Source organism: Schistocerca gregaria, chromosome 1, assembly GCF_023897955.1.
Source record: "Schistocerca gregaria isolate iqSchGreg1 chromosome 1, iqSchGreg1.2, whole genome shotgun sequence".
Lineage (NCBI taxonomy): Eukaryota > Metazoa > Arthropoda > Insecta > Orthoptera > Acrididae > Schistocerca > Schistocerca gregaria.
In genome coordinates, this window is record NC_064920.1 from 768,065,399 (window position 1) to 768,079,174 (window position 13,776).

The following is a 13,776-nucleotide window of genomic DNA, read 5'->3' on the forward strand; positions in this document are numbered from 1 at the left end:
AATCTTTAAGACTCATCGGACTAAAAATAAATGAATGAAAGTACACTATTCCTGACTGTAGTATTCCCCTGGAGGAAGGTACATGGCTAAATAATGATGCAAGCAGAGCCAGAGCCCGGGCCTGGCTTATATGGACATCCCTGTTGGGCAGAGGCCACGGGTTTTTGGGCACTGTGTTACTGCTATATAGTCTTGCAGTGGATACATCCTTCTGCTGAGATACCCCAAGTGGCATCACCTCACATGAGCCCACATGTGATTGTAGATAGTCAACTCAATGATCTGCCATGCCCATCAGTAGCAGGACTTGGATTCAACATAATCATCTGGCCATGCCTAAGCCAATACATTTCCTGCAATGTAGCCTTTGTATTTTCAAGAAAAAGCATTCAGTCTGACTTCTGCTCCTTGACTTTTGGGAGTTGCATTGTCCATATATGCAACAGGTGCAGCATGAAGAGACTGGGCTGCTGCTCTGAGTGAACTGGCATGATGTGGTTGTTACACACACCAAGGATGTATTCACTGATGCTCTATTGTATATTGCTGTTGATATAAGGTAAAATCCATTCTTTGGCAGATTTTTATTCTGCATGGAAAACAAGTATGTTTCATTAATAGCTATTAGGAAATTAAAAAACAAAGCCTCTCACAAAAACTATCTTGGTTCCTACATAATATAAATGAAAAGTAGATTTCAAGGTTACCAAAAATTTATTTTGATGAAAAATTTATTATACAATAAAAACAGCTGCTGGAAAATATTATATTTCTGTCCGTAACAGAAAAATAGTTTTACATATCATGGTAGCTATGTGTCTGTTTTGTTCAGTATATAATAGGATAATGCATATCAATTTTTTGGGCATTTGCAGATTCCTGAAGATAGAATTAAGTATTGAAGGCAAATAAACTACATAATGTAATTTTATAATAACTTATTAAAATACTGCAAATAATATATTTCAGTCCATTGAATCATAGTGGTTGCTTATGGAGCTGCCACTACTGTCTTCATTATCAGACTCTAGCTGGTCTTCAGGCCACCTCATTCCATACTCCGTTTGTGTACTGAAAAAAATGGTACTGACATTAATATCATCATTTATCTATCTCTATTTAGATGCTTCATAAATGGCTTATTGTAATGTTACAATGCACCAGCACTCAGTTACAAAATTTTTTGTCCAATTTTGTAGACTATACAGTGACAGATGCAAATGATGAGATTTAGTAGTAAGAAATTATGCTCAAATTCGGTGGGAGCAGATTTCAAATCCCACCACATCTCAAGTTTTCCTAAATCACTTCATGTGATTGCTGGGATGGTTCCTTCAGAAAGACTGCATTAAATTTCCTACCATATTCGTGTGTACATGACATAATCCACCATCTCTAATACTCTTGCCATTAACAGGGCAATGAACTAATTGTATTTTTGCACTTTGTTTGTCAATGTTGCTTGGATACCTCACCACGCAGCTGGAACATGAAAAGTTCCACTACACATACTCACTCTAAAGATAATTTGACACGTCAGTTTAGCAGAGAAGTGTCACGGCCTAACTTCATTGTATATTTGCCTCTGGAATTTATTATCAGTATGTATGTTTACTGTGAGATGTTGCAAAAACTGCATCAGACTGTTTAACATGAGCTGTGAGATTGGAACTCTCATTTTCACTAAAATTCCCAGCTACATCTCACTCACCACACAACAATATTATGAAAAGGATAGATTGTTGCTCATTGTGAAGATGACACACTGACTTTCAGACAGGTCCAGTGAAAAGACTGTTCCTCATTAAGCTTTCAGCTAAAGCTGTCTTCAGAAAGTAAACACACACACATTCACACAAGTAATCACACATCATGTACAAATGACTCCTATCTTCAACTGCATCAAGAGCAGGAGTGGATTCGGTGTGGGTCACTATGTATTATGTTCCATTGGTCTAAATTTACTTGTATTCATGTCACATAGATTATCAACACAACCTTTTACTTTCTGTTGTTAATATAAGGTTACAGCCATGCAAGGAGATGTCATTAATGCCATAATAAATTAGTTCGCCTGGTACAAGTTTGTTGTTCACACAATGAAATGCTTTGATGATGCCTTAGAATATACCAACAAAACAATTTTTCTTCTTTAGCTCTACCAAGCCTAAATTGTGAAGTCTGAATCACTGCTTCTATTAATTATCTTTTATAGAATGTAACCAGAGAGGGAATTAACAAATTCTGTTCAGAAAAAAATCATTGGCAGGCCAAAATCTCAAAAACTTCAGAAATGGCTATAGGAAAATAAACGAGAAGTAATTAGAGGTGAATTTTTTTGTCCAGTTTTCTAGATTAATTAGATAGTTAGTTTCATGTTCCATGCATCAATTAGATAGATAAATCATAATTATGTGAAAGAACTCATATTACATCTGTATCAAAAATTTATTTGTAAATTGGCTACATGCTGAACATTTATAACTTTTTTTAAGCATTCAAATGTGAATCAGTAAATACAAGAAACTGTCAAGGAGAAACTTTGCTTTCAAATTTTACTTTCCTGTCTGTCAGATAATTTATGTCCCCAGGTAAGTGATGGGTGTTACTACAGAAAGTTTATGTCTCTCAGGAAGTGTGACCAGATTCATTGACTGATTACAAAGACAGCTTCAGGAGAGACCTAGCAAGTCAGCAGAAGTTTTAATAACAATTAATATAATCATGTTACATTTCAAATGTTATAGAGAAGCTTGGTATCATGCTGTTTAAGTGTGGTCACCCAACTGTATTTTTACCATGTATGACCAAATGGTTTGTACTGTACACTTGGAAATGGCTTAACAGCTGAAACTGAACAGTAGAGAAGAATACAAAATGAAAGCATATTTTAACCTAAGTAACAGTGCAGTGGGTTACTGTCATTCAAATAATTAGTTTTTGCTGTGGATTCCATTGTAACTAGAACTTCTCTGGAACTTGAGTGTGCTGAAGTGAGAGAAAGCTGTAGGGGAAGACGGGTACTGGAATAACAAATAAAGAAAGACATCAGAGATAAGCGTGAAAGACTGGTAAGAGACGTTTTGGCCAGGTGAGCTATACCCAAGGCACTGAAGCTATTGCAAAGATCTGTACTGAAGCTGTAAGACTTGCAACATCCTCTATATCTTCTCACTCATTTTAGAAGCAACCTATAGTCCAGTCTTCTAACATGGGCTAATATTTGGGACAGTGGTGGTTGAAGTCCTATTTGACCATCCAGATTTAGGTTTTTTATAATTTCCCTAAATATCTTAATAAGATGAATGATGGGATGGTTCCCTTAGACGAACGTGGCTAATTTCCTTCCTCAGTGTTAACTTGTGGTCCATCTGTACTGACCTCATTGTTGACAGTATGTTAAACACTGCTTCACTCAACTTGTAGAATGGCTAAATCACCTCAAAGTTTCAGCATTAGATATTGTTTTTCCTGTACTGTGTAGTGGTAGTGACAGTCTCTGTGTCTCCTCACACAGATTGTAATACAATGTTGCACATGAAAACAATGCTAACATTCCCCAAACTGATTTCCATTTCTAATGATTTAGCAACAGTTTGCACATTTTTCCATTTTGACACTAAAATTTTGCATGAAGTGGTCCAATGAAAGATAATGAATAAGATCTACTGCTGATGTTTGCACTGCTTTTACTGTTGATGCTGCAAATCCTATTTCCCTGGATACTAGTGTGATCACCCTTTATTCTAAAAAAACTTCTTGCTTGTAATCTAGGGCAATAGGATCCTATTCTTTGTTAGGTTTGTCAAACAGTTCACTTAACTGAGAAACTGGCTTGGCCTTTCGTTTTCTGTTTAGGTGCAGGCCGTGGGTTGTGTGATCTTTATGATTCATTTCACTAAGGTCTACCAATTGTATGTAGTTGAATTTGTCACACAATTTTTTTTAGCTCAGAATTGCACAATTTCAGTAGTTACCCCAAAGTATGATGCCATATGTCATAAGTGAAGACTTTTGTAAATGAAAATCATTTATTGACAATAGCATTGCATAATTTATATGTAGCTTTTAAGTTCAAATATTTGAAGTAGTGACATTTAAATTAAAAGAGGAAATTAAAATTATTTACAAAAGATAGTGTCTACATCATCTGTAAGTCAATACTTCAACAGAAGAGCTGATTAATAAAGATTGTTTCAGTTATGGAAACGTTAACTGCCTTAGAAATGGAGATCAGTTTAGTTTGCAATCACCTCACAATCCAGATACATTGCTATAATTGGTTAGATTATAGATAACTAATAATTTTGAGAATACTAAAGCAGCGCGAAACTATTAATCATCACAATCTAAACTGGTGAGTTCACATCAACAACCTATGTTAAAGACTGAATTCAGCAGCATTTGCCATTCACTCAGTTTCATATGTTTGTGATTTCGAAATGATTAAAGCTACATACCTAGGATATTTCCATTCACTTATGACATATTGCATCATACGTTGGGGTAACCAGTGAAACTGTACAATTCTGAGCTAAAAAAACTGTGTGACAAATTCAAGTACATACAGTTGGTAGACCTTAGTGAAATGAATCATAAAGATCACACAAGCCAAGGCCTGCACCTAAACAGAAAACGAAAGGCCAAGCCAGTTTCTCAATTAAGTGAACTGTTTGACAAACCTAGCAAAGAATAGGATCCTATTGCCCTAGATTACAAGCAAGAAGTTTTTTTTAGAATAAAGGGTGATCACATTAGTATCCAGGGAAATAGTATTTGCAGCATCAACAGCAAAAGCAGTGCAAACATCAGCAGCAGATGTTCTGACAGCAGCAGCAGCAACACCTGGATCTATGTCAAGCACCAAGAACAGGACGCAAAACCAATGTAACAAGTGGAGCAATAGATTCAAAGAAATCAAATTTAAAAATACTACATCAAGCTATTTAATATGCATCCAACAAATCAGAAGAATCAGAAGTGTTATTAGCTGCTGCAGTGCCCAACATTTTCATAATGACAGCATGGTTTAAAGGAGAAGGAATTAAAGATCTTCAATCTAATCAGATATAAAATGTAGCATATTACTGCAGAACTGTACATAAAAGGGGGGGGAGTAACACTATATATAGACAGCAAAGCAGGGCATTGCACTCCACAGAAGATCAAAAACTGTACAGAATTTTGCTTTGAATCAGCAGTAGTACAAATAAAGTTCATAGTGGGAGGGGGGTGGAGGTGGGGGGGATGCATTGTGTTAGGAATATACCAGTCATCTATCTCATGCATTGAAAAACTTTTACTAGAAATTGATGTGTTACTGCATAAATTAACAAGCAATACACTTATGTAATAATAGCTGGTGACTTAAATATAGACATGCTTAAAGGTGGTGGCTACACAAGAAGTTTTCAAGACATTATAAGGACATACAGTCTCAAGTTTCATGTAAAAAAATCCAACGAGACATACAGAAACATCTAGCACATTAATAGACCATGTTCTGTCAAATATACCAACAGACAGACAAAAAGTTAAGGTTATAAATACTGTTGTTGCGGACCATTTTGGACAAACAACTGAACTGCGAGGTCACATAAAAACTGAGGAAAATGGAGTGGCTGAATTTAGATGAACTAACCTTAGAAATCTGAACAGGCTAGAATTTTTGAAAAGTGGGATGATATGTATGAGATGGAATGCAAAATTTTCATGACTGGTGCTGCCATCTGAAAAGTAGGAGTAGTAGATCTTTGCACCACTAGGTGGCGAGAGCTGCATATCTGATGAGTCAGTGTGCAGAGTGGCATTTAGTTGGGAGGACGTGTTGTGTGTCCACAATGATTTCTGTAATACTCTGTGTTTGGTGTGTGGTGATTTTACGATGGATGAAATGACACTTGGTAGAGATGGCATCATAATCCTACACAATCATCATCAATAGGCTACAGAAAAACGACAAGGGCTGGTTGAATCATCTCATCACCAACAATTTAACACAAAAGTTTTAACAGGGATTGTTGGTAACCCCTTATTCGGACAATTTGTTTTGCTGCACCACCCAATCGACATACACATGAAGAATTCCTATAGAAAATTCTGCCTCTTTTGCTGAATGTGGTTATAACAAGGCAAGAAGTAATTTGGTGAATAAAGATGGATTTCCTGCCCATTTCTGTATCACTGTTCATCAACACCTCAACAACATTATACCCAGTTAATGGATAGGACTAGGAGGCCCCTTTGCTTGGCCACTTTGATCTCCCTTGAACTTTACTTGTGGGGGCTTCTGGAAAACTGTTGTATATGCTGAACTAGTTGCTGATATGCAAACACTTGAACAGCATAGTTGTGTAGTCTGTTACACCATTCAGCTACAGCCTGGATCATTCAAAAGAGTGAGGCAATCCATAATGCAATGTGAGGACACTTGATTTGCACCCATGTTGGACACTTGGAATATTTTTTGTAACATGGGCAAAATCAATATCATGTAATGTGAATTGTAATTTCCCAATTCTAATTCCTTTATTGTATACTCACCATCCATTTCTGGATATATGTCACTATCAATTTTTTATTCCTTTCTCATCAGGGGAAGAATCATCTCCTGACGTTTGATCCCTTAAGTAATGTAAGGAAATTCCTTCTGTAGGAGTATTCTTTGTTTGGGAGGCAGTTCATTTCCACCCACATTTTCACTTCATTGTCTTTGTGTAATAATCTACTTTCAGTGTTAGGCACTGGACTGCACTAATGACTTTGCTGTCAAATTTGGGACACAATTCTAGTACCCATGTGACAGAATACCTGCCACTTGAATCTACGAAACACGAGGTAACATAAATGATAATTTTTAAAAAGTAATATTCAATTGTCATTTGCAAATTTAGTAATAATTGTCACTGCAATAACATCACATGCGAGCATTGCACCCTATGTCGGCCACTTAGAATATGTTTTGTAACATGAGCAGAGGTGTCTGTGTGTGTGTGTGTGTGTGTGTGTGTGTGTGTGTGTGTGTGTGTGTGTGTGTGTGTGTGTGTGTACTCTAGTTCAACAAAATACCTGCCACTTGCATCTATGTAACACACAAAAACATTCAACATAATTTCAAAAAAGTAACATTCAATTGTCATTTGCAAATTTATTAACAATTGTCATTACAGTATCATCACACACGAGCATTGGCAACAGCTTACTTATCAAATGTTATACTAAAGTGCAGTCTTCATTCTATCAATGTAAACTTCCTACCTGTCTGGAAGAGAATTGCTGAGGATACTATATATGGCATGACTATCCACAACTTCAACCTCTGTAAGGATTTTGTCCAGTTTACTGACTATGTAACTGACATCATCAACAGACAGACATAGTGGAGGCATAAGTACTAATATGTTGCCATGTTCACCTTCATTGGCTATTATGACAAACTCATCCTTTAACCTGTGGAAAGAAAGAGCATTTTTGTAGTTACTAGCACAAATGTTTACAACATTTATGGCAATAATTTCATTGTCCATTTCATGAAGATTCATTTAAATACTCATCACCACAGTCTTCTTTCCTTCTATTACACTGAAGTGGTCTTTCCTAATCTGTAATTATTTCTTATGGAAGAGTAATTGCATACAGCTGAAAATACTGCATTTATTCAAATTGCTGAAAATACTGCATTTATTCAAATTACAATGTTGTCAAGACTCATTATTCTCATAGAATACCAACAGTTATGGTTATGGGATGCAAGAAGTAAGCAGTGCTCAGATTTTGGAACTGCAGGTAGACCATAGCTTGAAGTGAAAAACAATACCTTAGAATTAATGAAGAGGCCTAACTCCTTATGTTTTAGTATGGATGAGTTTTGCTATAGGGGATTTAAAATGAAGGGACTAGTTTAATCTGTATATTTTCATTAACTAATCAACTTTAGAAACATTTTCTGAGAAAAATCAACTTCCAGGCATAACTTATCAAAATACAGAAGCTTTTAATAAGAATTACATCTGGTATTAATACTACATCTTGCAGAGATTTCTTCAAGAAACTTATTATTTTAAGAATTCTTAATTGTTGTAACTAATACTTCTCTTCTCTCACTTAAAAGCAGACAAAAGTACAGAGTTACAACACTACCACAAAAAATTCTTCACAAAGACATGAAGAATATAGACTGAGAACATTAATGAGTCAAATGCATGAGAACACAAGTGTTGAAGTACTTGCATGATCCTAAATATGTCTGCTTGTGTCTGTGTATGTGCGGATGGATATGTGTGCGTGTGTGTGTGTGTGTGTGTGTGCGCGCAAGTGTACACCTGTCCTTTTTTTCCCCCTAAGGGAAGTCTTTCTGCTCCCGGGATTGGAATGACTCCTTACCCTCTCCCTTAAAACCCACATCCTTTCGTCTTTCCCTCTCCTTCCTGAAGAAGCAACCATCGGTTGCGAAAGCTAGTAATTCTGTGTGTGTGTTTGTGTGTTTTGTTCTTGTGCCTGTCTGCCGGCGTTTTCCCGCTTGGTAAGTCTTAGAATCTTTGTTTTTAATATATTTTCCCATGTGGAAGTTTCTTTCTATTTTATTTACAATTTTATAAATACAAATAAGATACTATTGTAAGTGTTAAACCTAATATTAATTTCTTTAGCACATGGTCAGTACCTTTGTGATGGCCCCTAATGCTAAATATCTCCTACATATCCTCCTGACACAACACATTACAGCTTCATAGCTTATATTGTGTAATTCAGTAAAGGAAGAATTGCCTGTGCAGTGAACTGTCATACAAAGGTTGATGTCTAACAGTTGCAAACCTCTGTTTATCAACACATTTAACTGACTGTAAGGATGAACAACCACAGAGAGAAAGTCCTATACTGTGGAACAGGCTGCAATGGCAGGGAACATAGTATACAACAGAATGAATTGTACGTGATAAGCCTTGATAATGGAAGATTTGTCATCAGAAAAAATAAATCTGCAATGGAGGAATTGGAGTGTGGAATGTTGGAGTCATAAAATGATAATATAACTACCACTGTGATTATTGCGTGGATAACTGATAGCAGATTTTCCTCCATGAGAAATAATTTGTTGCTGGTTGTACCACACCACCAACATTATGGAATTTCTGTTATTGGTACTCTTTATTGATGAAACAACATTTGGTGAGCTGGCATTATAACTCTAAAAAACTGTCCTCAGTGGGCTACAAATCATCAAAGGTTCACTTTACAGAGTTAGGAAAGAGAAATGAATAGGTTATATTTAATTACAGTGGTAATTATTGAAGAGTGGTGGCAGAAAGAACAGTGTTATAAAATCAGATAAGGGAATTGCAGTGGTAGATCCAACAGTGAACAAGAAAAGAAGAATGAAATTAAAGTAGTATTACTAGCAGAGGGCAAAAACTGTAGATGAAGACAGAGATTGGAATACGTCAGGCAAATAATTGAGGATGTAGGTTGCAAGTGCTACTCTGAGATGAAGAGGTTAGCACAGGAAAGGAATTCATGGCAGGCTGCATCAAACCAGTCAGTAAAAAAAAAAAAAAAAAAAAAAAAAAAAAAAAAAAAAAAAAAAAAAAAAAAAAAAAAAAAAAAAAAAGGACTAGCATAGTGAACAGATCATCATGGCTAAGACAAATACAAAGACATGAATTACCACAGTACTATAAGAATATATGACAATTAGTTCTACAGCTGATGAAGAGGTGGAAAAAAACATTTGATGAGGTAAAAAGTTATTGTTGTGTTAAAGGAAACAAAAATTTAATTGCAACAGAAGACAGGAATTCAGTAGTAGGAATAGGAAGAGAACGAAAAATATTAGGAGTACCTGGAATAAGGCAAAGGAATGAAAAATAAGCCTCCTGACAAAATTTTTTAAAGAGAACAATTCAACCATTCCTCATATATGGATTACGAATCATGAGAGAAGGTTTCATATGTGGAAGATACTTGGAGATATAAATCAGCTAAAGACAGCTTGTACAAGAGTTCTAGGAGGAACAGTAAATAATTTAAGAGATTGTAGTATAGATTAATTTGAATAAAACATTGATTGATTTTTATTTGGTCCCATATCATTACATTTTGTACAAAGTGCATACTTGGAATATAGGACAAGTCAATTTAAACCTATTTTCTTGCAATATTTAACCATTTATTACAATTTAATGCATCAAAGTGGCAATACTTATAATAAAGTTGCATACATTTTTCACCCATTTTTTAGGTCCTGAAAATTAGTTACATACTACATTACACTCATATTTACATTTTTTTTCTCAATATTCTTGTTCTCAAGTTATTTACATATCATAATATCTACATCTACATCTACGTGATTACTCTGCTAATCACAATAAAGTGCCTTGCAGAGGGTTCAATGAACCACTCTCAAGCTGTTCCTCTACCGTTCCACTATTGAATGGCATGCGAGAAAAACAAGCACTTAAATTTTTCTGTGCAAGCCCTGATCTCTCTTATTTTATTGTGATGATCATTTCTCCCTATGTAGGTGGGTGCCAACGGAATGTTTTCGCAATTGGAGGAGAAAACTGGTGATAGAAATTTCATGAGGAGATCCTGTCACAACGAAAAACACATTTGTTTTAATGATTGCCACTCCAGTTGACGCATCATGTCTGTGACACTACCTCCCCTATTTCGAGATGACACAAATATTTTCAATTAGTTACAGTACCTCTATAACAGAAGTAGTAGCATTTTTTGTTCATTGATACATATACTCTTCTACACTGTAAAATTCTTTTTCCATTAAATAATCTTTTACAAATTTTTGGGATGTCTTTTTGCTCACATTTTCCTGTAAACTCTTTGGAAGGCACTATATGAGTTTGACACCCAAGTATCGAGGAGCTTTTTCAGTAACTCTCAGTCAGTGTTATATACTTCTCAGTTGGCCTTTATTTCTTGTTTCATGTGTGTGAAAGTCTGCATTTCTTTCTAGTACTGCATTTCCTTTTATTAATTATATTATTATTTTCTAAGTGTGTAGAGAAGGAAATGCCAGTATTTTTAAGTTACTGAAAACAGTTCTGTATGAATCTCCTTGTTTCTTGTTCAAAATGGTCCTAACTGCTTTTTCTTGCAATGCAAATATTCTTTTTGTATTTTTGCTGCTGGAACTTCCCCAAACAGTAATTCCATATTGTAGGTATGGCTCAAATAGAGCACAGTACCCTGTATATAGAAGCTCCTTGTTGGCATAATATGCAAGCTGTTTCATAACAAATATTGCAATGCTTATTTTACAACAAACATTATCTGTTTGTTGACTCCACTGGAGCTTACTGTCAACAGTAACCCCCCAAAATTTAATAGTGGTAACTTCTTCCAGTCTTGTTTTATCTATGAATATATCTATGTGTTCATCCTTTCTTTATTTATGAACATCATGAACATTGTCTTTTTTAGATTTAAAATTAAGTCATTTTGTATAAGCCACTGTACTGTGATATTTATTGATAGAAATGCACTTCTTTCAAGATTGTTTTGTGCATTCATCAGTGTCACTTCATCTGCATATTGTATTTTTTTATCTTTCTCACTGACATCAATATTGTTTACAAATAGGTTGAACAGAAGTGAGCTAAGAACAGATCCTTGAGGCACTCTGTACTTAATATCTCTGATTTCTTAAATACTGGAACTACTTTGCTTACTTTTAACTTTTATGGGAATACTCATTCTCTAAATGAGCAGTTGGCAATATCCAAAAGAGGTTTGATTATTTCTTCATTCACATGTTTTCATAAATAATTTCATACTTCATCATCTCCTGCAGACTTTTTGGGTTTTAATTTCTGTATTATTTTTATGTGTTCTGTTTTTGTCACTGGTTTCAGGAACATTGAGTGGGATGGTTGGCCAAGTTTTTAAGCATGCTTCGACCACTAATGATTTTCTTCCCCTTTTAACTTTTGTACAGCATCTATAAAATTGTTGTTTCATATATTGATCCATCTGTAACTATGTTGTCATCAATTGTAATTGACTTAATAGAATTGCTGTTTTTTACACTTTTTTTGGCTATATCTTTCATTGTTGATCATATCCCATATTGTTTTACTTTTTTGATTTGAATTTGTATGGCTCTGTTTATTGAAATGACTTTGTTTCTCTTATTAATTGCCTGTACTTCTTCTGATACTGTTTATGTATCTCTATATTCCCTCTTTGTCTGAGTTTCTTCATTACAGTCCTGAGTTCAATTATTTCTTTTGTAATCCATTTCTTACTGTGACCCTGCTTTTTCTGATAGGCTACTTTGGGGAAGACTACATGAAAGTGTTGCACTACTGTGTTAAGAAATGCATCATACTTTTCATTTTTACCTTGTGCTTGCATTGTTTTGGTCCATTCTTCTCTCCTCAGTGTTGTTTTGAAAATGTTCATGCTTTCTACATTGATAATCCTGACTTCTTTCTTATCTTGCATTTCTTCCATTTTTGAGCTCCTATTTATGTGGATTTGACTTATTAACCCATGATGGTCAGAGATTGCTGTCTGGAGAACTTTTGCTTCACATTTACTATTTTAAATATTTGTGATTATGTTGTCAATCATGGTCTGACTATGGTCAATCACTCTTGTAGGTACATCTATTATTGTTTTCATGTTACACTGTAATAATGTCTCTTTCAATTTTTGTTTTGGTTTTTATTCTTTACCCATATCTATGCTATAGTCTCTACATATTACATCATCTTTCATTTTAATCTTCAGCAATAATTTTTCTACTTTTTTTCAGAAATGTTGTAATATTACCACTTGGGGACCTGAACACATTGATAATTCAGAGCTCTTCACTCATTACACCAGTAAGTTAAAAATCTTTTTCAATGCAAGCTGGAAGGTTTATTTACAATATTCAGTATCTCATAGACTTCCAATTTTCTTCTTATATAACAACACCTCCACCCTGTATGTTTTGATCTGCAGAAATAATTAATCATATCATAGCCTCTTATTATTTGGCTGCTAAGTTCTGCTTCATTTAGCCCATGCTCACTGATGCATACTATATCTGGTTGTGTTTTACTCAGGACCTCTTCCACTTCAAATTTTGTGTTGCCTACATACTTAATATTTTGGTACAAGATTTTAATGTTTTTTTTTCTCTTTATGAGTCCTGGGTTGCTGCGTATCTGTTGTAGTTGGAGCTTGATATGTGACTATGCTGTATTTTTTATTATTTATCTTGCCCTTCTTCTCTTTTGCTGGAGGTGGAATAAAAACTCTTGCTGAATAGAACTCTTTGCGAAGTCCACGATGGTTTCCTTTCCATTTGTTCAACTTTAGAAGTTGTTGGTTGTATGCTTCGATGTATTTCACAATCTTTTGTGGTGCTGTGTGTGATGGTTCCTTTATTATGCTTAATCCACTATCAGTTGTTTCTGTTGACGAATTGTGATCTTCCTGTTTTTTACAGTGTGTGTGTTCCAATACTGCTGTTAATGCTGCATCTGCTTCTATTTTTGTTAATTCAGTGTGGTCTGTCTCACTTTGGAATTTGATGGTCCAGTTTTCCTGTCTTCCTTGTTTTTTGATCCTATAGAAGATTTTGCTACTTCTGGCATGATGGTTACTGCTATGTGTTTCCCATGCCTATGGCCTGCTTTTTGGTTGTTATTGCATATTTTAATTCTCTGCATAGTGCCTTTCTTCCTCTTTTGTTTCTATGCAATCCTTGCTATGTGAAATCTTGTCTTCTTAGGAATCTGTTTACATCATGTACTGTGGCATGAT

At 35.1% G+C, this 13,776-nt stretch overlaps 1 protein-coding gene across 2 annotated transcripts in view; it reads right to left on the reverse strand.

Moving 5' to 3' along the window:
* Positions 1-695: 695 nt before the first annotated feature.
* LOC126268217 (5-phosphohydroxy-L-lysine phospho-lyase-like) overlaps positions 696-13,776 on the reverse strand; it is a 280,968-nt gene continuing 267,887 nt past the window's right edge. The window contains exons 10-11 of one of the 2 annotated variants that reach the window (XM_049973848.1): positions 7,258-7,449; positions 696-1,071 (exon numbers count right to left, since the gene is read on the reverse strand). In XM_049973848.1, the coding sequence (XP_049829805.1) occupies positions 966-1,071; positions 7,258-7,449 (298 nt within the window). In that variant the 3' untranslated portion in view covers positions 696-965. Of the gene's footprint in view, positions 1,072-7,257; positions 7,450-13,776 lie in introns of those variants that run through there. The other variant, XM_049973857.1, reaches the window with a different exon arrangement.